This window comes from Brienomyrus brachyistius, chromosome 5, assembly GCF_023856365.1.
Source record: "Brienomyrus brachyistius isolate T26 chromosome 5, BBRACH_0.4, whole genome shotgun sequence".
Classification (NCBI taxonomy): domain Eukaryota; kingdom Metazoa; phylum Chordata; class Actinopteri; order Osteoglossiformes; family Mormyridae; genus Brienomyrus; species Brienomyrus brachyistius.
This window is the reverse complement of record NC_064537.1, coordinates 21,452,975-21,475,516: the sequence shown is the minus strand read 5'-3', so window position 1 is coordinate 21,475,516 and position 22,542 is coordinate 21,452,975. Positions and strand designations below refer to the sequence as shown.

At 39.8% G+C, this 22,542-nt stretch overlaps 1 protein-coding gene across 3 annotated transcripts in view; it reads right to left on the bottom strand.

The window, feature by feature from the left end:
* Positions 1–335: 335 nt before the first annotated feature.
* Positions 336–22,542, bottom strand: part of stxbp4 (syntaxin binding protein 4) — a 55,072-nt gene continuing 32,865 nt past the window's right edge. For 2 of the 3 annotated variants that reach the window (XM_049015592.1, XM_049015591.1), the window contains 4 exons: positions 11,696–11,872; positions 7,141–7,257; positions 6,893–6,942; positions 336–3,025 (listed from right to left, as the gene is read on the bottom strand). In XM_049015592.1, the coding sequence (XP_048871549.1) occupies positions 2,878–3,025; positions 6,893–6,942; positions 7,141–7,257; positions 11,696–11,872 (492 nt within the window). In that variant the 3' untranslated portion in view covers positions 336–2,877. The remainder of the gene's footprint in view (positions 3,026–6,892; positions 6,943–7,140; positions 7,258–11,695; positions 11,873–22,542) is intronic. The other variant, XM_049015593.1, reaches the window with a different exon arrangement.

The following is a 22,542-nucleotide window of genomic DNA, read 5'->3' as shown; positions in this document are numbered from 1 at the left end:
TAGAAGGGAGTCGTGTCATGTGACGAAACACTGGCGCTAGCTATGATGTGTTTATATATAAGTAAATATATTCACTGCAGGTTTCTGTGTGGAGGTGTCGAGCTGCCTGAATGTGACCATGAACAATATGGGAACAGTGTGACTACACTAAGGATTTCCCATTCCTTCAGCAAGGTAAAACTTGGAATACCGTCTGTTTACGTACATAACTCTTGCTGGTCAGCATTCATTTGTGTTTGCCATCTACTGCAGCATAAAAATCGCCGATATCCTTGAATCCTCCTAAATCTATCCCAGCGAATGATAACAAAAATAATTTATCACTGAAAAAACAATCACATTTCTGGGTAGACTTTATTTCATAATTCCTCTCTTTTATATGAACAAATTCAAGATATAGTACAGTCATTACATAGCCATCTGGCAATTTTGTCCTCTTTACAGTTTTCCTCATATGAAGTACAAGGCAGTTGTAATAGCTAAATACAAAGACATAAATATTTATACTCACTTTCCATACTGGTATGCTCCATACCAACAGGGCAGTATTAAATAATATTATCAATGACTAAAATGTTTTACATGATTTGTATTTGTATTACGATGGAGCATAAGGACAGCTGCAGAAATCCCACTGATCTAACAGAGCATGAAGGACTTACATTGTTTACATTAACTCTGTCACCTTGGTCAGGCCGAACATACAGCGGCATATCAGGGATTCCCAGGGCTAATGATCATCACAGGGCCCCTCAAAGATTACTGTGTCTGATGTAAATAATTCAGACACCACAAACCATGAACTGAATCGCGATGAGCATATCCTGATATGATCCTGAGTAGTGACGCGTAACATCCATACTGTACGTGAAAGGTAATGCACACAATTCAATGTACAATAATGCAGAGAAAGATCGTGGAAATGTAATTGGACCAACATTTTGTCACTGTGGATGAGCTTTAAAAATGTGACTTCTTGTCCGGACTTTCCAGGAAATCTAAATTCTTTTTATATTGTACGATCCCAATGTCACTCCACAAAGCACTCAAAAAAGAAGCAAATAACAGTGTCACTCATTGACACACAATAGTTCTGGGTAAGAATATTTTAAATGAATATTTAATAAAAACTAAATGATAATTGAGGACTGGAAAAAACAAACAAACTAGGAATTAGTATGGGTGTGTACTGTAGGTGTGTAGGGTTCCTGTCTCCTGTGTCTGTTGTCTGTGCATCAGGATTATCACAGCATCCCTAAGTCTGCTCCCTCTTCAGCCAACCAAAGACCAGTTTTCAGTAGCCAACTGACTGTAGCTCTGCAACTGATCTGCCAAATCGATGCCATGAACTCTGTGAATAAGACATATTCCATTGAGCTAAACAGTTTGGAAAGTACATAATTCTAATGGACTGTAAACTGCCTTAAATCTTTTTACTGAATCATACGACTGGCAATCTTTTTGAGGTGGAATGAATCAGACCCAGTATCAAACTTCTGTTTAAGCATAAATTTTAATAAATTATTAGCTAATTAGCTAAATTTATAAAGTAAATTTCTAAACTTTTATTATGTGATGTATTGTAACATAATGCAAACGTACTGTATAATGCTTCAAAATTATATCTTCAGTAAGTCTCTCTTCATATGAGCCTTGGATATGTGCAGCTTAGCCAATAACAAAACCAGAGAATCAGAGTAAGGGCACCACTTTACAAAAAGGCCCCCTTTTGCCACTTGTAAATGGTAGTAACTCATCAATAAAAAGAAACCTGTGTTATAGCTTGTATAAAATTCTCTATTAATAATTTAAAAAGTGTTACAACCTGATTAATAACCAGATTATAAGCCATTCATAAATGCTTTATATGGGTAGCCTTATTGTATTGTGACATAAGTCAAATAAGAATAAGTCAAAATCTTTCACTGTGCCTTCACAGGCACTCAATGGGGTTGTTTTCCATACCAAAGTCATGGTACGCAACTTTTCATGTATATGTAATAAACACCTACATATATTGGTGTTATTTGAGAGACAATTTCATATTCTGAATACTGTATCCAGGCAACGCTAGCCCTGCTAAAATGATTTAGATCAACGGGTCACAATGAAAAGCACCTTTGTTTTGAACTGACCTAGTTTTACACGCAACATATCCACAGAATTATGCGAAAAGATTATTGGCAGCCTGCTTCCCTTCAAAGATAAATTATGAGCCATTTAAACAAACCATGACGTTTTTGACGCCCTATGCATTAATGGGAAATAAAATAAATAAACGAGGATGGTTAATATTGGTGTTCAATTTAATGTCTTCGAATCACATGTCATTTCCTCCATCTCGAGACATAAGGTATGTAGCTGAATCCTGCTTGGTACAAGAGGACTGGATACTGGACAAGTTTATCGATTAAGATAAGACAGTAGAGGTATGGGGGGAGTTGAAAGGAACCCTTTCAGTTAATATAATGGGACAGACTTTGTGATTACTATACAGTAGGTGTCACATTAGGCTACTTAACACAGAATGTATACTGTATACTAATGAAATCATCATGTATCAATACTTTTTTAGAACACAGATGTATCGTGGATATTTATTTTATCAGAAACTATAAGATGAGTAGCTAGAGATAAAACCCAGTAAAATGCACTAGATATTTAATATGAATTCTGCAATTAGTAGCTGTTAATAAAACATCAAAGTTTGCGTCGATTGAATGATGAGAAGCCCCCACTTTGCACTGTAGTCCCTAACTGTAGCTGTTGATGCAGTTTAACAAACATCACTCGTCAGTCTGCTGACAAAGAGGCGAGAGGAGGATGGTTTTCAGGGGAGTCTTCTGCATGCAAGACGACACAATGTGCAACAGGAGCTCACTTACAATCCACCTCAAGAATAGCTCTAACAGAGCGGGTGAGTTCCTTGGCTTCCTTAGTCAGAGCTGCAGCATTCCAGGGAGCCTTCTTTGTAGGACAGGAGGCTAGTGCCTGGGACTGGCCAAGCTTGGCATCGTTAGCAGAGCTGCAACATAAGAACACTGTTTGAAAGGAGCGATCTTGTAGCTCGAACGGTGCAGTAAGTGAATCAGCTGAGGGAAATAATCAAATAAATAGGGCACCTGAGTCCAGCTTAGACATTTAATCAATCAGAAAATCCCATCATTATTAAATTTTCACTAAAGTCTGCCAAAAGATAGCAGTAGGCTGCAAACTGAAAAGCCAAAAGACTGTAGCATGATACCCTGAGTGCTTAGCTTCAACTGCTCTTGTACATAAAAAAACTGAACACATATAAAGCAACTGATTATATATTGTACACAAACAAACACACACACACACACACACACAAATCCTTTATTTGTAAATTGGAATTCTTGTATCATTGGAGTTCTTGTATTTAGATACTTATAGTTAAGGTTAGGGCTGGGTAGGGGTTAAGGTCGTTCATGTTGGGATTAGGGTTTTCCCCATAGAAATCAATGGAGAGTCCCCACAAAGATATAATTACAAACCTGTGTGTGTATGTATGTAAACTTAAAAATGCAAATCTGCATTCTTATACTGTCACATTCTTTTTGGCTTTTTACACTCAGGAGGTGGCCTCACATCTCCAGGGCTGGGTATCAGAATCCTACCTCTTCTCCGTGTGAGTTTTCGTGTTCTCCTTGTGTCATATGAGTTTCCTCCCACAATTCGACCACATGCAGTTGGGCTCATTCACATCTTTAAATCATATCATATGATTGTATGTGTGAGTGTGTATTGGCCCACAAATCTGACCCCGAAGAGCTTTTGGAAGATGGATGGATACCCATTCTGTGGCCACATTATTAGGTACACTTAGTTAGTGCCAGGTAGGGCCCACTTTTGCCACAGAACCCTTTTTATGGCTGAACCAATGGTGTGTTCTGAGAAGCCATTCTACACATCAGTGCTTTTCATTTACTGAATGTTTTTTGCTTGCTGCACCATCCTCTGTAAACTCAAGGACTATGGTGAGTAAAAATAGCAGCAAGATGGTCGTTTCTGGGATACTTTAAAGACTAAGTCTGGCACCAACAATCACACAACATTCAAAATTGGTTGGATACCGTGCATCGTACCCATTCTAACCTTTGCCAAGAGGTAATTGAACACCTTGAAGCTAACTGTGTGCTGTATATATTCAGTTGCTGCCATGTGTTCGCAGTTTGGAGGACCAAGATGTTTGTGTTAACAAGCATGTGTACTAAAAAAGTTAGCTACTGAGTGTAAATTATATATACTGGAAATTGAAATTGTATATATGTCTGTTCATACTGTGTGTGTGTGTATTATACAAGCATTTTTAAATGGGTATTTGGTTACAAAAAACACCAAGATAATACTATTAGTCTGACAAGCCATGAAGAACGCAGCATAACAGCTTAAAGTTTATCACTCAATATTTTATTCACATCCCCTTCTGATGATTAATTAGCAATATGTTTTTGTGTTAAATTATCTGATTGCGTTTGAAATTAATACTGTACGCTGTCACTTATCATTTTGATCACAAAATGCCATTTGTTTACTCTAGAGGATGAGACCACATCCGGATGAACTATTCTTGTCATCTACACCGAAAAATCTGTATTTACATGTGCGTGGGCTCTCTACAGTAATTTCTATCCTGTTTTTAAGGTACTGCAATATCTGGAGGCAAAATAAAATTCTTTATAAATGGCCTCTCCAAAGTAATTTTTTTTTTCCAGAATCTAATGAAAAATAATGCTCCTTTTTCTGAATAATTATTTCACAACAATTTACTTATAGTGTGTGTGGCTCTGAAGTGTGCATAATGGAAAGGTTGCTGGTTCAGATACTGTGGTCAGCAGTGTGACTTCACCATTGGGCCCTTGAGCAAGGTCCTTAACTCCACTTGTTCTGGGAACCAGCTGACCCTGCTTTCCCAATTGCACATTGTTTTGGATAAAAGTGTCTGCTAAATATGTAAATGTATTCCAGGCCGAGCTTTTTAAACAGCAACATGTCATATTTTGTGTGACAACAGAGATGCTCTTTCATTATCAACTCACCAGCTGCACGTCATGCTACAACTATAGCTACTATAAATTATAGTGTGTCGAAACTGATCCGATTCCACATTTCACAAATAATAATAATGTGTCGGAGTTCAATACAGTACACAGCCTGCAGCCTCCAACTAGCCAGGCTTGAATGGGTTAAATGGTTTATAGTCTTATATTTCCCAGAGATGGTAGGGGTCTTCATTAGAGAAGCTGAATCCTGGATGCACACAGAGGTGTCACGGTCATCAAGGCGATAAATACACAGAGGCTGAAGATACTGATTAGGCCTTGTTAAAATCACTGCCAAGTCCAGGTGAGAATGTGACACCTTTTTGTACAAGCACTGTTTTATTATTCGCCCCGATTTTCAAAAGTAAAGTAAAACTCCCTCTGTCTACTGACAGCAACTCAAGAGTTTTCTGCCCTATTTTCACCCTCCAAATGTAAAAATCACCTTCCAGCAATTAAATATAAAGGTGAATTAAAACTCTGGATGATAATAATACAATGTACCCACTATAAAGCCTTAATGACACAGTGACCTCAAAGGCTCTATCAGTACCTCCAGCGTCGGTCATCTTTTCTAGGCAAGAAGTATAAAGCAAATATATACACTGCCATGTCCGTGGGATTACTGGGGATTGGGTAAGATCTGAGCAATTTGAAGCAGGTCCCCATTCAGGGCTTGGCTAGGACTGTTAAAATACTGAGATTGAAAGTGTTAACCCTTCCTAGGTGTGTCCCATAAAGGATCGCGGTTATTGGACGTGCAGAAAGAATACTGAGGACTTGACCTCTGTGTCCTCAGTGGTAGCTATGGGCATGTCCCCATTATAACTCTGCGATGACGATCATGCCCCACAGCCAGGTCCACGCACCAGATTGCAATCATCCATCCATCCATTTTCCAAACCACTTATCCGTCTGGGTTGCGGGGGGTCCGGAGCCTATGAGATTGCAATCACCGGAATTCTAAAAGCTGTGCTCCAGTATTGCTGAAGCTATTTAACCAATGAAACTGGTTTTAGACTCTGCAGGGAATTGTGACTCTTTCAGGTTGCCGAGTGTACTACTGTCCCGATTTCTTCTGCCTGCTTGAGTTCCCTCCTGTGTGCCTTGGCATGACTGGTGTGCCCTGATCCCTCTCTCTGCGTGGGTGGTTGTAACAATCTCCCTGCGTCTGTGTGACTGATTGCCTTTCCCTCCACTCCCCGGCACAGACCTCCCACCTTACCGACTCTAGTGCCCATTTCCGACTCTGATTCTAATTTAGTGTTTCGGCTTCATGTTTGCTTTACATTGAGGTCGTCTGGTCCCGGTGACAAACTTCATAGAAATTAAACAGAAGCAAAAATCGACCATAGTGGTACAGACGAAGCAAATCATTTGCAAATTTTCTATAATCAACAACGGGAATGAGCATTGATCACTGCAGTTTGAAATGGAAAAGCACTTTGAAATGGAAACACAACAAACTTTTTGCAGTCTTTGTGTGAACTATAATTATTATCAAGATAAAAGAGAAAATGGATATAATTTTTTGCTATTTCATTCTCACAGATTTTAAGCCCAAACATTTACATACTACCCAAGTGTGGCACCATTTCGCATCGTAAATGATCTGACCAAATAAGGGGCCCCGGGAGTCACTATTGTTACTGAAGTGTTCTTCATAGAAACAAGTGACAGTGTATTTTTCTTCAAATAAATCACCCACTGAATTTCATGCATGTTTAAAAAGCAATATACAAAATATAAATGTATATAAACTAAATTACCTCAGCAAACAATTCTCAACAGTCATAGGCCAGACTTAAGTAATGAAATCTATCTCTTACCAGTAGCTTTTATGAGAACCTTGACTGTCTGAGAGAAAGTCTTGGATGATCTGTAAAAACAGGTCATATGCACTATTGACTAAAGAGAGCATTACAGATTAAAATCCCAGATGAAGTCCCACTATTATAACCCTGAGAATGGTCTCTGTTAATGTCCTTCTTTTTGTGAAAATATTCAGCATCATCATCATTATTATTGTTGTTGTCATTGATGTTGTTACTATACAGTTCTTGAATCTATCACATACCTCCACGAAATGCAAAAGCTTCCATGTGGAGACCTCAACACCCTTCTTGGTGTTCTCGGATTTGTGCAGCTGACACTCTAGTGCTGCAATTACCTTCTGAAAATCCTGAGTTTCGACCTGTATAAATAGAAATCAAGTATAAACACCACACGAGAAGCACCAGACATTCCAGGGAGAAAAGGTTGGGAATTAATATGAATATGAACAAACTATAATTCACAAACTGGCCATCTGGAGCTCGGAAAATACAGAGTATGTACACAGGCTTAAAGAGCGACATGCTTTTTTTTTTTTAAATGAAATATCCCTTTACAGAATTTTCTCTTTCTAAAGCAGTTTCCCCAATTTTGGAGGGGTACTATATGTCTTAATAATAACAAAATCTTTCTGCAAGTAGGGATCAAGCAATAATCATGTAAGAATACCTGTTTGGCTGTGGAGATATTATTTATTCAGTCTCAATTTTCATATAATATCAACCTGTATGATGCATGGATGCATGAATTTCCAACTTAATGACCTTCCCTGCCAGAAAATATAATGTCCACAAAAGTCATAACATTGGTTGTGTCCCTGTATCTCTCAAAAATATTTCAGCTACCCATTCAAAACCACATCAAATATATCTTGGAGGTTTCTTCTTCATACCAATCCATGTCATGTAAGACTAATATGTGTCCATTCATCAAACCATTTTCCAATTGCTTTTTGGCACAGGCTCAAAGACAGCTTGAAACCTTGCCCAGAAAGCACATGACATTCTGGGCCCCTCTGCAGACCATGACCTTAGTGTGGTGAAGGGGTTTATATGTCTTAATGATCCACATAGATGCAGGACCTTCCTACGGTCTGTAGGAAGACACCCAAAAAGTCTACGATGCTTCACCCCCACCACCTCCAATGAAATGTGACGAGATTATCAGTTACCCACCCCGGGATCCAGGCCTGGGGGAAGTGTTTACCACCCACGTAACCCAGTCAGGCTCAACCAAAAATGACTGTGTGGAGGCATCTTGTGGGCTCACCACCAGCAAGATGAAATGTGGAGGTTAGATACAGTGCCAGTTGGGCAGGGGGGCATGAGCAGGAAGAACCCAGATTAGATCTTGGTGAAGGAAACTGGCTTTGGTAATGTAGACCATTACCTCTTTGGTAGGAAAGGAGCTTGATATATTGCAGGAGAGATGTCAGTTAGATTTATTCGGCCTTACCTCCACTGCAGTTCCGCTTAATTGTGGGAGGAGTCTCTCCTACTCCGGAATCCCCCAGAGTAACAGTCCACAATCAGATGTAGGGATGCTTACAATTTCAACAATTTTTTTTTTTCTTAAAGAATAAAAGACTCCTGGTAACTAGGGATGTAACGATACACTCAACTCACGATTCGATATGATTCACGAGTCTGAGTTCACGATACGATTTTCTCAGGATTTTATAGCAGAATGAGCGGCAGACAAATTTTTTCAAAAATATTCCTTTATTTATCTTTATAATCTATGCAAAATGTGTCCTCTTCTTAACAGTGTAATTGAAACTGAATAAAATACTGTACACACAACTATAGGGTCAATTTAGACTCATCAATCAACCTGTCCTGCACGTTTTTGGACCGTGGGAGGAAACTGGAGCCCCCGGCAAAAACGAGGCGAACGTGCGAACTCCACACATAAAGGACCTGGGACAGAAGCCAGGACCTTCCTGTTGTGAGGCAGCAGCGCTAACCCCTGCGTCATCGCATCGCACGGCCATGCATCCTCAATTTCAAATTCGCTCGCTATCTCAAGCTAGGGCATGGTTTCAGAAATTTGTAAACACATTTCTGACAAATAATAATGCATTCATAAAGCATTTCAAAAATGGCTATTTTTATGTATTATGGATATTTATATCCATGTACATTATGCATTATGAATGCTTTATGAAGTTATTGTAATGATTTCTAATGGTTGGTATAAGCATTAAGGATGCTTTGTACTGCATTATAAAGGCATCTGTAGTGCATTATAGATGAGAGTTTCATAATGCATAATAAACATGGCTATAATGTGTTATGCCTTTTTATAAATAGTTATAGTCATCTTTATAATGCTTGATGAGTGTGTTACAATGCATTATGAATGTGTCTATTAATTACTAAAACATGGCCTTAAGTAAAGTGTTACCAGCCTTGCTTCTATATAGGTATATGTTGCAGATAGTTTTGCAATGTGGTGGGAAAGAAAATTGAGTTAGTGCAGGAAAAGTATGGGGGCTTCGGAATGAAACCTCTCGATCGTGGGTGGAGTCTCTCCATGGTGAAAAACCTCAGGTGGGTGTCGGGGTACTCACAAATCCCAGGATGCGGGATATGTAGCTAGAGCATTTGCCAGTGGACAAGAGGGCTGCCTCCAGGCAACCCTTTGACTTTGTCTTTTGTTTGTGCATATGCATGAAACAATAGCTTGGAGTACCCTGTCTTCTTAGTGAAAGTGGGTGAGGTGTTTAAAGGGTACTGCCTACAGATTCTGTGGCCCGAAAGTAAGACTTCAATGCTCATGTGGGAAATTATGAAAGTACCTTGAGGATCATAAGATGAAAGCACCCCCCCCCACAAAAAAAGGTCTTAGACATTGAATTTGAATGGACTATGTTCAAGGCCTGAATTATTGTAGCGGTTACAAAGAGCCGAGGCCCAAAGGCAGTCAGTGCTTATTATGATATTGACCCTAGGACTTATTGGTGGACAACGGTAGTGAGGGAAGCTGCTAAGCTGAAGAAGGAGGCCTTTGAGGCAATATTTGCGCAGGGGTTTCTTTTGATAGCTGGAAGGCAGCAAAGGCAGTCACTAAGGTGAAAGCTTGAGCTAGGAGGGCCCATGGAGGAAGAATACGAGCTAGACCCAGATATGTTTCGGCAAAATTTTTTGAGGCCTCAGGAGGGTGAGGTACGACCTTATTCAGGATGTGTTTACTGGCAATGGAGAAGTCCAGACCAGTACTTCCTCTCTACTGGCAATCAAGGGCATTGGGAACCACCCTCCATGGGAGAGTGTATCCCAGGGTACTGAAGAAAAGACTCCACCTGATGGTGTAACATTGGATTCATGAGAAACAACGTGGAACACAGGAACATTCGACCAACTCTTGTCCATATTCTTTTTTGTGATCCTCAAGGACATGACATCAAGACACAGTATGGCTGGAAGAGTAGAATATGAAATAAGAGTCACCCTTGCTATTTTCAGGTGATGTCACACTTCTTGTGTCATTTGACTAGGACCACCAACACAGACTGCTGAGTGCGATGAGGTAGGGATTATAAGCAGCAGCTCAAAATTTGAAGTTATAGTACTATTCAAATGGGGAGACGTGTCTGCTTTTAGTAAAAGAGTCTAGCATCTGAATTCGATGTGCATCCACACTGAGATTTAGGCAACATCCATAAGAACAACGTCATGAGCCTAAGAAGCCAAATTAAGGTTTCACCGCTGGGTTGCTTGACTCACTATTCATAACAAAGTGTGGAGTTTAGAGATCTGAAGGAACCTCAAAACAGAGCTGTTGCCCTTTTGGGTCAAGGGAAGTCAGCTGAGATGGTTCAGGCACCTTATAAGGAAACAATGTGGACAGCTCCCAAGGGATACATCCAACCAGGTGGAACACCAACCGCTTACCCTGATCAGAGTCACAGTAAGCCAAAAGCCTATTCCAGGCAGCCCAAGGCACAAGGCTGGGGAACACCCAGGATGGGATGCTTGTGAGCTGCTGATGTTCCAAGGATAATTAGGGGATCAATTTAGCAAATCTGGTATATCTGATTTTTTCAGCAAAAATAAGTAAATCTAAAAAAAATCTAAGTAATAATGCACCTGCTAACCTGCAGTGTACAGAAGCAAATATGCATTTTTATGCATTCTCAATAAGCAGCCATTTGTATTTTTATAAAATTCAGAGTTGTAAGTTGTTTGTAGTCCTAGAAAATCAAGCAATGCTTAGCAGTAATTTGGAAAATCCATCCATCCATCCATCCATTTTCCAAACCGCTTATCCTATTGGGTCGCAGGGGGTCTGGAGCCCATCCCGGAAGCAATTTGGAAAATATTTAATCAAATATTTTAAAACAAAAAAAGATCTAACATGTAAGGAAAAGGTTAGGTGACTTTATCAAAAGAAGCCATTCTCGCTTAATTAAAAGTTTGAAACACAGAAAGGCAGTACAATGTGGATAAACCCCAAAACAGCAGGAATACCAGAAACTGCTTTTCTTTCTTATTGTGAATGTGATACATAACTTTTGTGTTGGGTCCTGTGGGTCATGTTTACCTGTGAAGACATTTTATGCTCCAATGACCTATAAGGGTATTAGCCAGATTTTTTTTGAATTCTAAAAATAACTGCCTACATAGAAGTCGCGACGATCACATCAAACCTTCCCTGCACATCTTCCCAGTTACTGAATAATACAAAGCAAACAGTGACCTACTTTACAGGGAACAGGAGAGAAGGAAAACCAGGACTGGATGCTGCCAAGGAGTATAGGAAAGAGAGAGAGAGAGATGGAGAGGAGTAAAAGCCACCTTCACATGGGCAGGCTGGTCAGTGATCTGGGCCTTCATCTCAGCTATCTCTGCCTCCAGCAGCTGGATCACCTCCTCATAGTCTATTTCCATGCCCCGGGCCTGCTTCTGGGCTGCCTCAGCCAGGTGGATCCGGGTCCGCAGGGCCCTGGTCTCGTCAATGGCGGCTTTTGCTTCCTGGAGAGTAATAAAACCACACAAGCCGAATATGCCCCCGTGAGCTCCCACACTAGAGACCGGCGCTCTTCAGCAGGCAGAGGTCACTGTACAGCACCTCAAGCCTACCAATATACCTTTTAGTCTACATCGTTGTCAAGGTAAAAAATAAATTCCAACTTTTTTCTCATTCTGCATTTTTTATGTAGGCTAGTTTTACTTATTCTATCTGTAGGGTAGTATTAATTCATGCATTTATTTAGTCTCTGAGTCTGACTCTTGTATCCTAAAAAAGCTCATATAATAACAAAATCACCATCCAACATAAAATCCCTGTCTCTCAATCTTGCTTCCCAACCGAATGCAGTAACCGAAAACTGTGTTTACGAATAACAAAGACAGACGGCTGGAGAGATTAAAATAATGAAATGTGTATGCTTGGTGACGGTCTCATTTGTCAGCGGTGAGTGATGGTGCTGGAATGCTTCCAGGAAGGTGCTTAAATGCATAGTATAGAAATATGATTTTCTCATGTTCCTGGAAATGTTTAAAGAGAAATTAATACTGCTTACTGCCCCACACCGATTATCATAAATATAAATTGTGCTGATTTATTTTTGCACCCAGGCAGTGGGTGAAAAAGCAGTTAGACTTAGGTGGGAAGCGGTATGTACCCTAGTGGAATAAGTGTATATCATTTGCATTTTTCTTTTTTCTCTTGGCTTCACAAACTTTTACAAGAACACATGCAACAGACAGAGGGTACAGGAAATGTTAATATATTAATAACCAAGATACAGCAGAGTACCACGTGTAATGTAGCCATTCTTTCCCACATATGAAATTTGCCTAGCTCAGGCCATCCAACTATATATGTTAAGCACTGTGGATATATTTTCTTCCTGCCTTCTCAGCATTCACAAAGCTATCGCATCCAACTTAATATAGCCATCTTTTTATTAATACTCTCAGGGAATAAAACTCTGTTTTGGGCTGAGTGTAAGCAGAGTCCATATTGGTGTTTTCCTCAATATTGTGCAAGCTAAAATGACCCGATTTTTTGTCAGAATGTTAAATGAAGCCAAAACAATAAAACAGGCCTAAATAGCCTTATCACTCTTGGCTAGCGCTTCCGGAATGCTATTTTAAAATATTTCATACAATTATCGCAGATGTGTTTGTAAATGGATGTTCGTGTATATTTAAATGTAAATGGCACTCCACAGACAACACACTAAAGATTTTCAATAAAATATGTATTTAACCTATGTTGAACATATTCAATATGTTTTGACAAATCAGTATTAGTTAACTGCTATTTACATGCTACACCAGCTTTATATATAACAGTAATTAATCTGGAACATAATAACATTGAAAGCGAAAATGCAACGAAAACACATATCAGGGAGGTTATGTTCAAACAATGATTTTGGCAACTGACCGCATCCCATTATGATTACATAAGAGTATATAATTTTTTTTTCCAGTTTAAGAGACAGCATATAGTACACTGCGGTGCAGTGTAAGCTGCAAACAATGGTCTCCCACAATTAAGGCACCACCAGCACCTGCCATCCAGGGACTGGGTGATGCAATTAGGCTTTCTGCCGAGATGGGAGACAAGAGTTAGAGTCTCAGTGTGAGAAGCCTCCAGCAAAATTGCTTCATTGATGTTAAAACCGAAATATGAACATACTTTCACTATTAATGGGTGATGAATATTCTGCCCTTTCTGACACTTAATACACAACTTCTATACCAAGTGCTGACAGCATGTTTCAAAAGGCAAGGAGATCACAATTAAATATTAGGTTGGGGGCTACAGCAGTTTGCATGAAAGACCTAGCTGACAAAGAATAAAGACCTAATTGATCATAGGAACGTACTCTCAGTACCCATGGTTACACATTATATTAATTCATACCACGCTGTGGTAAATATTATTTTCTGATTGGTCCAGAGATGTCAGGTGGGTGTTGATTATTTTCGTGTAACCACACAGGTAGTTCCTGCAGACTAAAAACAGTTCTATATTAATGTATTTTAATATTTTATCAAACAAGTCAATATAGAAACCTGTGTGACTTTTACTTATAAATAAGCAGTCGTTCTTAGCATAATTTTCCTTTGTTTTCAAAATGCAAGCGCCTGTCTGTTGATGGTTTCTATGGCAACTTCACGGACTTGCCGCTTCCAGCAAGTAGCCTGTCCAGACGTTCTATCTTTATAGGGACTATATTTTTAAGAGCACATTGGAACATTATTAAATGCCAATTAGGGGGCAAGCACTGTAGGAGTGAGGCACCTATTGTACTGCTAACAATTAGAATTTGTCACTATTATTACTTTTTCTTACATGGGAGTCTATGGCAGCCCACAAAATCGCTGGTTAGATTTTTTCTGAAGTTTGGCACATTGAGAGAGGACAATCCAGTGTATTCAGCCACCAAATCTGGGGTCAACACACCCATCCTTGTAATGCCAAAATTCATCGGGCCAAATTTCAAGGCACACTTTTGCTTATAACTTTTGAACCGTTTGTTTTAGTTCTGAAATCTTTTTTCCCTTCAATCATTGGGGCTTCCTGATTTGATTGCATCCCTTGGTGTTAATGTCAGGTAAATTGGATCTATTGCCATTTAAATAAATAAAAAAAAAAACCCTACTTTTGCAAACTCATCCTATGGTGTTGATTATATTACCACCATATTTGGTATGTACAACAGAGAGTTGGGACCAAAAGTTGTTCAAACCATTATGCTAAGGCAAATGCTATGGCTGCTATTGTCCAATAAATTTGATGGCAAAGCCACCAAGCAGGAAATCAGATGATAACCTGAGTGTATATGTGCCTCCCCTTGCCGTTACCCCATGGTTATTGTTAGTGCTGTGTGTTCATTGCCATTCCATACCTTTTCTGCTTCGCTACTAGCTTCTCTCTCATATGTTACTAATCTATCCTGTCCTTCTGAGATTCTCTCTGTCTATACCCAGGCTATGTCTAATGCTTTTCATGTCCACGCTCCCATTAAGCACAGGATTGTCGCCTTCTCCCATTCGTCTTAGAGGCTTTACTCCAGACCTTTGAGCCTTGAAGGTAACTGGCTGCTGCCTAAAATGCCTATAAAAACAGGCAGAACATTCCATACTTCACGGCAACCGCAAAGTCTCTGAGACCTATCCTCCACCTCCCTTTTTAGGCAGAATTTAAAAACATATCTATTAACTCAATTATTTACTTCCTATACTCGTTCCTGATCTATTGGCGTCGTGGTGTTTCTTGAACATTTCATTCACTGTGTTATCTAAACGCACATTTCATCGTGGTCCATCCCATATGTATTTCTTTGTTTTTAGACCTTTTTATAAATTTAAACCAGCTGTGCGTTGCCTGTTAGTAATGCTGATGCTGTGCAGTGAGATGTTCTACGCCTGTTAGTAATGCTGATGCTGTGCAGTGAGAAGTTCTATGCCTGTTAGTAATGCTGATGCTATGGAATGAGATGTTCTATGCCTGTTAGTAATGCTGATGCTATGGAGTGAGATGTTCTATGCCTGTTAGTAATGCTGATGCTATGGAGTGAGATGTCCTATGCCTGTTAGTAATGCTGATGCTATGGAGTGAGATGTTCTACGCCTGTTAGTAATGCTGATGCTATGGAGTGAGATGTTCTATGCCTGTTAGTAATGCTGATGCTATGGAGTGAGATGTTCTACGCCTGTTAGTAATGCTGATGCTATGGAATGAGATGTTCTATGCCTGTTAGTAATGCTGATGCTATGGAGTGAGATGTTCTATGCCTGTTAGTAATGCTGATGCTGTACAGTGAGATGTCCTACACCTGTTAGTAATGCTGATGCGGTGCAGTGAGATGTCCTACATCTGTTAGTAATGCTGATGCTATGGAGTGAGATGTCCTATACCTGTTAGTAATGCTGATGCTGTACAGTGAGATGTCCTACACCTGTTAGTAATGCTGATGCTATGGAGTGAGATGCCCTATGCCTGTTAGTAATGCTGATGCTATGGAGTGAGATGTCCTACACCTGTTAGTAATGCTGATGCTGTGCAGTGAGATGTCCTACACCTGTTAGTAATGCTGATGCTATGGAGTGAGATGTCCTACACCTGTTATTAATGCTGATGATGTGCAGTGAGATGTCCTACACCTGTTAGTAATGCTGATGCTGTACAGTGAGATGTCCTACACCTGTTAGTAATGCTGATGCTGTGCAGTGAGATGTCCTACGCCTGTTAGTAATGCTGATGCTGTGCAGTGAGATGTCCTACACCTGTTAGTAATGCTGATGCTGTGCAGTGAGATGTCCTACACCTGTTAGTAATGCTGATGCTGTGCAGTGAGATGTCCTACACGTGTTAGTACTGCTGATGCTATGGAGTGAGATGCCCTATTCCTGTTAGTAATGCTGATGCTGTACAGTGAGATGTCCTACACCTGTTAGTAATGCTGATGCTATGGAGTGAAATGCCCTATGCCTGTTAGTAATTCTGATGCTGTGCAGTGAGATGTCCTACACCTGTTAGTAATGCTGATACTGTACAGTGAGATGTCCTACACCTGTTAGTAATGCTGATGCTATGGAGTGAGATGCCCTATGCCTGTTAGTAATGCTGATGCTGTGCAGTGAGATGTCCTACACCTGTTAGTAATGCTGATGCTGTACAGTGAGATGTCCTACACCTGTTAGTAATGCTGATGCTATGGAGTGAGATGCCCTATGCCTGTTAGTAATGCTGATGCTGTGCAGTGAGATGTCCTACACCTGTTAGTAATGCTGATGCTGTACAGTGAGATGTCCTACACCTGTTAGTAATGCTGATGCTATGGAGTGTGATGCCCTATGCCTGTTAGTAATGCTGATGCTATGGAGTGAGATGCCCTATGCCTGTTAGTAATGCTGATGCTATGGAGTGAGATGCCCTATACCTGTTAGTAATGCTGATGCTATGGAGTGAGATGCCCTACACCTGTTAGTAATGCTGATGCTGTACAGTGAGATGTCCTACACCTGTTAGTAATGCTGATGCTATGGAGTGAGATGCCCTATGCCTGTTAGTAATGCTGATGCTATGGAGTGAGATGTCCTACACCTGTTAGTAATGCTGATGCTGTACAGTGAGATGTCCTACACCTGTTAGTAATGCTGATGCTATGGAGTGAGATGCCCTCTGCCTGTTAGTAATGCTGATGCTGTGCAGTGAGATGTCCTGGGCCATTCTTCCAAAAATCCTAGGCATGTATAGATCATCATATTCATCATGTTCACCTGAAATCTCACTGCCCCTCACCTCACCCGTAAATTACACTAGGTATCGGTGCATTCTCACTTTCTTATAAGACCCTACAAATTCTATAGCTATTGCCACACTTTCATTTAAAAGAAAAATACCCAGTTAAAGTCATGTCCATCTTCAAAAAGACAGTTTCCTTACAGAAACAGGAAACAAACTAATGTGCACTTAATTTTACTGACTTTAAGATGTTCGGAAGTAAACATGAATAAATAATAATGAACATTTATCTTGTTTCCCCTCCATTTTCTGGACGTCACAAATCATTTGTTTTACCATGTCTCCCACATATTAGATAAGTGAGGAAAACATTTAAGGGGAGTGATGAAAGCAGGTGAAGATTTATTGCAATTCATCCGAAACATTAGCTCATCTACTTCTTCATTTCAGCAGATGGTTTAGTGAACAGATACTGCAGCTCTAGTCTTGTGCAGCTTGTAGTGAACGGATCAGCCAAAAAGTAGAAAGAAAATTGTACTGATATCTATCTATCTATCTATCTATCTATCTATCTATCTATCTATCTATCTATCTATCTATCTATCTATCTATCTATCAAAGCTATGGTGTTGTATTCATATATACTGTATATGGATTACCATAATTGAGCACAATTGAATAGGTTATTAATGGTTTCTCCAGTCTTCAAAAATGTCATTATATTACATACATTTAATAAATCACATCTAGGTCACATGCTGTCAATTGCACTACATTAGGCTGTTTCAATTAGTGGACTAATTCCAGCAACACCAGCAATTCTAGAATTTTTTTAACTACTCATCTACATTCATATTCAACTGCGTTCTCATTCTGCCTCATTGCTCCTAATTCTTTCCCCAATCGTGGCAAATTCACATAGTCCAAACAGGTGCAGATAAGCAATCTGAATTTAACTTTGTTGATTTTTTTTTAGAGATTTGACCACAGCAGATTTTTAGTACATGGGGAAGGTGTACTGGGAGTTCAGGCTCAGCCTGGTAAGTATGATGAAACTGGATGCAAGATGGAAAAACCTGCAAACCATTACAGAATTTATTCTGTTCATCTCTACCCAGCAGAGAGGCATCACTTTGCAGTATTAATGGCACCTAAAACTTTTCAGCTTTTCAATAAAATGTCTTCCCTTCATAATCCTCTATTTTTTCCTGTCTTCCTTCCCATATCATGCGAGGTTTATTTCAGTTCAGCTTCATATTACAGTACAACACTTGATCTGTAATGCAGTGGCTGAACTAGCATTCAGTATCAACCTCATTTTTTTATATTTCAAATATCATGTTGTATATATAATATATTATACATGCATAATTATGATATATGTATATATGTATGCCTGTATGTATGTATTACATGGAGATTTCATAATTATATCTCATACAGAACATCTCATTGTCCACTATTAGGGCTTGAGGTCACTAAATCCAGATGTCAGTGGAATGTAAAATAAATAAATAAGTATATTTCTTAACTCCATTCCAAATGCAATATTGCACGTGTGCAGAGACACATGACCAAGCTGTACGTTTACAGGCCACTGGAAACAAGGGTACAAGGTATTTATATTGACGCAGAGGCTTGTCTTAGGGAGAGACAGACAGAAAAGAGCAGGGGGGAGACATATAAATGCTCCCCAGAGAGTCACGTGGTGCCTTTCACTGAAAATCACCCAACATGACATGCTGCCACTGAGCAAATGTAGGTCACACTGGAGTGTCCATTTTTAAACAAGCAGCTGGGCCAGTTCTAACATAGGTAGAGTCCATCTGTTCCTGTGTAAAGATTAAACATCATTTGAGAATAAATTCTTAAGGTGTAAATAATTGCTGGCAAATACAGGAATCTGCAAAAAAAATAAATGAAAAACAGTTTTATGTTATAGATGTCCTGTATATTTCCCCATCAGAGATATCATGCGTATCTTGCTATTAATTGATTTACTCTGTATGCTCAGTGTCCTTTTTATTGCAATGGCAGTCATTACCCTGGGTGATTAGCTCTTGGACCGGCTGCCTTTATAACCAGTTTTTGTAGGGTCCATGTGTGACAGAGCCAATCTCAGCTAGTTATCATATGGATCCAATTTTATAAGATCAATAATTATTCATTTTAATTCTCCACATGAGCATTTTAAAACTATGCTGGGAAGAATGCTGGCAGCATTTTTGAAGTTAATGATAAGTAGGATTCTACTTATAATGACAAGTGTTGCAGCTTTGTAAATAGTTACACGCATGACTAAATGTTAAGGTCTGAGCAAAATAAGAATAACAGTAACATTTGGCAGCAAGCTTGAATGAGAAGAACCCAGAAGGATCAGATTCTGGCTACAGACAATGACCTTGGAAAGGAACCTGAGCTGGTGTATGATAAGTATCAGCTAGACATAACTCCATGTATAATGTGGGCTCTGGAACCAGACTTCATGATCAGGGGTGGAACCTGTGCATGATGAAAGACCTCAGGTAGGTGTCAGGATACTCACAGTGGTGGGCAGGGGTGTCTTAATGGTTAGGAAAGTGCACTTGTAATTGAAAGATGGCTGGTTTGAATCTGTGACTAGCAAGGCACCACTGAGGTACCCTGAGCAAGGTACCACCCGCAAGCACTGCCCCCCGGGTGCTGAATTAGCTGCTATATGTCACATATGGGTTAAATGCAGAGGACACATTTTGTCATTGTGGTGTGTCAACAATGACCACTGATCACCAAATTCTAAAAATTCACAGTCCTAGGCTGTGTTTGCCACTGGACAAGAGGCTTGGCTCTAAGCAACTGCTGGTTGCAGACTCTGACTGTGGTGTATACTGTACATATGCACTGAAAATGTGGTTGGAGTACCCAGCCTTCTTAGAGAAAGTGGGTGAAGTGTTTGAAAGTGTCTAGGGACTTTGCAGTCCTAGTTCAAGACTTCAGTGTTCAATGTCTCAATTGTTATTGGACTTCTGAGCAAACTATTACTACTATTGGCTGGTCGAAATAAACACGTATTGCCTAGGAAGGAACACACCTCAACCTAATGGATTTGCCCTCTCAATGCTAGAAGCAATGTTTGGAAATTTGTGGTGGATCAAAGCCAATTGCTGCAGCCATGGAGATGTTAGTTTGAGAGAAGGGCTGCAAGGGTAGATGAAATACAAGCCCTGGATATTGTTGGGAAGACGTGGCGGGTACACCTCTTCGATGTTTCATGGAAGACTGGTAAAATAACTGCTAACGCTTTATATTAACTGCACTTTCATAATGCCTTTATAATGCATTCATAGAGCATTCATTGCACCTTCATAATGCATTTATAGAACATTCATAAACAACATGTAAGTATACCTTAACATTCTAACATACCCTAACAGCTTTAACATACAGTTGCCCCCCTGTATCCATGGGTGATACGTTCCAAGACTTACCGCAGATAGCCAAAACCACTGATAATTGCAAACCATCCACAGACACCATATCTAACATGATTTTCATGTACTTACATATGGTAATTGATAAATAATGCACAGTAAAATGTTACCAACATTAAATAGTAATAATAAAGAACATCGTACATTATTATACAGTACTGTACTCTCTCTTAAATGAAAGGGATTATGATGGTTTAGCCAAATTCTCAGAAGATGATAAAGGAAAATAACCTATGATTCTGGAAGGAGCAATGTGGATTCCAGCCTAGCTGTGGAACAGTGGACCGACTCTCTTTCCTTGCATAGCTGTCTGAGGGTGTGTGGGATTTTTCTGACAGTATACATGTGTATTATGAATGCAGCAAGAGTTGTATCCACATCCTTGGCATAAAATCAAAGTTATTTAGAGTGGACGCTGGCCTCCAGCAAAGTTGCATCTTGTCTCCACTTCTGTTTGTGATTTTTATGGACAGGATATAATGGCACGGCCATAGCTGGAAGGACATCTGTTATAAAGGGCTAGAGGTGACATGCCTGCTATTTGTTGCGCTCGACTCTTTCAACCAGAACGCACTGGGGCCGAGTGTGAAATGGCAGGAATGAGAATCAGCATCTCGAAATCCATGACTGTGGTGCTCTCTCAGAAAAGAGTGGATTGCTCCTATTAGGTGAGGGGAGAGTCTATACTTAGTGAAACAGTTTAAGGACTCCAGCATCCTGTTCACACGTGACAGTAGGAGGAACGTGAGATTGCCAGGCTTTGGTGGTTACAGCTTTCAGGGTGCTGACCATGTCAGTGGTGGCGAAGCTTGCGCTTTACCAGTCAATGAATATCACAAATCTATACGGTGGTCATGGCTACAGTGAAATGAAGTTTCTCCACTGGAACTTCAAGCGCCAAATGTATTTGAGCAATTAAGCTTACTTAAGCATGACTTAAATACAAAATACATTACTAAAAACAACACCTACTTCTCTGGATAACATACCGAAGAATACATGCAGTATAGTTTCTGTATATAGGGGTTTTGAACAACACAATGGGGCATTTAAGACATTTCCAGGATCAAAAACAGCTTGACCCTGGGTCTGTACCACAAGCACACCGACAATGCATCTGTGGAGCATTACAGGCTAATGACTTACATAAATGCAAATTGAATGTTGATTAAAAACCAACTATCTGGCTAAACATTATTGGAAATGATGCCGTGTGAGATGCAGGAATATATGGAGGAGTTACCCATTGAGTCAAGTCAACAGTGACATTTTCCAGCACAATCTTCTGTGCTTTTCAGTTGTCTTTTGAGATGGCCTTTTTTTCCCAGAAGACTTATGCAACTAAAACAGCATAGTGTGGTATGCTGTGAACACAGCTGTGACACAAGACTTGACACAGAAAGCAAACTGCTGTGAGAAGGTTGAGGCAGGCTGCTCCTACCCCATGAGGTGAACACAAGATGTCCAGCTGTAATTGTACATGGCTGGAACAAGACGATCGAGTGTTCCCTTACGCATTGTCACTGTTCGCCTTCACTTGGCTGAAGAGTTGGTAATCCACTCTTCAAAAATAATTGTTTTCCACTATGCTGGTATGCCATTCTTTTCTATTTCCTTATGTGCATGGTGTGATTAACAGCAAGAGGATTGGTAGTCAATACTGAAGGTACTGTGCCAATTATGTTAATATGTTACAGCAACTCACCTAAAGCAGGTTCACTATATCCAGCTATAGAAAAAATTAAGAAATTAAGAAAATTAAGAAAAATTAAGCACAATTTTTTGTTACACTCATTTCTCAATTTATGGGCATGCATCTTAATTTATTCCACCACACACAAACACACACACACACTGATCAGCCATTCTGTTAAAACCACCTGTCTAATATTGTGTAGGCTCTCCTCCTGGAGTCCACAAGACCTCTGAAGCTGTCCTGCTGTATCTGGCACCAAGACGTTAGC